Below are 1,062 nucleotides of genomic sequence, written 5' to 3'. Positions count from 1 at the left end.
GGGGTGGAGTTTGGAGCACCCTACATCCTTTCATAAGAAACCACGGAAATGACGCACATGACTCAGCCCCTTTAAAGCCGCCCTGCACATTCACTGACCTGCAGGAGCCTGTCCTCCCTCACCAAGGCAGACTCATCTCCTCCCTGTGGACAAGGACAGAGGAGACTGGGAGAGGCTGGCCATGAGCCCCCGGCCCTCCACCCTCCTGGGCCTCGGTGAGTCCTGGATGGAGGGACCGCATTCCAGGGACCGAGGGGGTGGGAGCTGGGGGAGGTGTAGCCATCCCTGCTCAGCCTGACTCCAGCCCAGGAGACTCACGGTCCCTCCTGGGGGCCTGGCCCTCAGCTCCTGGGGGCCTGGCCCCTCAGCGCTGGCCATGACCGAAGAGTGACCATGGGAGGGTCAGTCCTAGAAGCAGGTGCCTGGGCGTGGGGACAGGTTCTGACTGAGGACCTGATTGGAAGAGGGGGTGGGGGTTTGTCTGGAAACTAAGGGCAGGAAGCAGGATTGTGCTCAGAGGGAAGGCCGAGGAGGGAGCCTGGGAAATTCTCGGTACCCAGCCTGTTGCCTCCAGAAAGGCCCCCTGATTGCAGACCAAGGAGAACTCGGGTTCTGGGCGTTGTTGTCACCAGACCTTCCCTTGCAGTGCTCTGCCTGGTCCAGACGATCCACATGCAGCCGAGTAAGTCTACCTTTTAAATGGAGTTTTTCATGCAAGTTTCATGTTCAGGCAAAATATTGATTACCCTTAGAGTCCTCTCCAGGTGTGTCTTCAGCTGGAATGAGCCCCCCGCCTCTCTCTTTGTCTGGGTCTGTCTGTTCTCATGCCCTCTGACTAAGTTACCTTCAGAAACCAGCCTTTCCTTCACTTTCACACACACCTTGTTCCTACTATACCCTTGCCTCCTCCTAGGCTGAGGGCTCCTGTGCTGGGCTTGGCTCATTCCCACCTGACCCTCTGGTCTCAGCTCAGGGCCTCCCCCTTCTGCCTCTGATGAGAGGTGAGCTCTGCCCCCCTCACCTTGAGCCTCCCACACTCACCCTGAGTCCCCACACTCAGCA

The 1,062-nt window shown here is 58.8% G+C and overlaps 1 protein-coding gene across 1 annotated transcript in view; it reads left to right on the top strand.

The window, feature by feature from the left end:
* Positions 1 to 79: 79 nt before the first annotated feature.
* Positions 80 to 1,062, top strand: part of LOC107183232 (leukocyte-associated immunoglobulin-like receptor 2) — a 2,250-nt gene continuing 1,267 nt past the window's right edge. The window contains exons 1-2 of the mRNA XM_015564592.1: positions 80 to 215; positions 647 to 682. Of these exons, the coding sequence (XP_015420078.1) occupies positions 182 to 215; positions 647 to 682 (70 nt within the window). The 5' untranslated portion in view covers positions 80 to 181. The remainder of the gene's footprint in view (positions 216 to 646; positions 683 to 1,062) is intronic.

Source organism: Myotis davidii, unplaced genomic scaffold, assembly GCF_000327345.1.
Source record: "Myotis davidii unplaced genomic scaffold, ASM32734v1 scaffold4181, whole genome shotgun sequence".
NCBI lineage: Eukaryota > Metazoa > Chordata > Mammalia > Chiroptera > Vespertilionidae > Myotis > Myotis davidii.
This window is presented reverse-complemented; position numbering and strand designations above follow the sequence as displayed.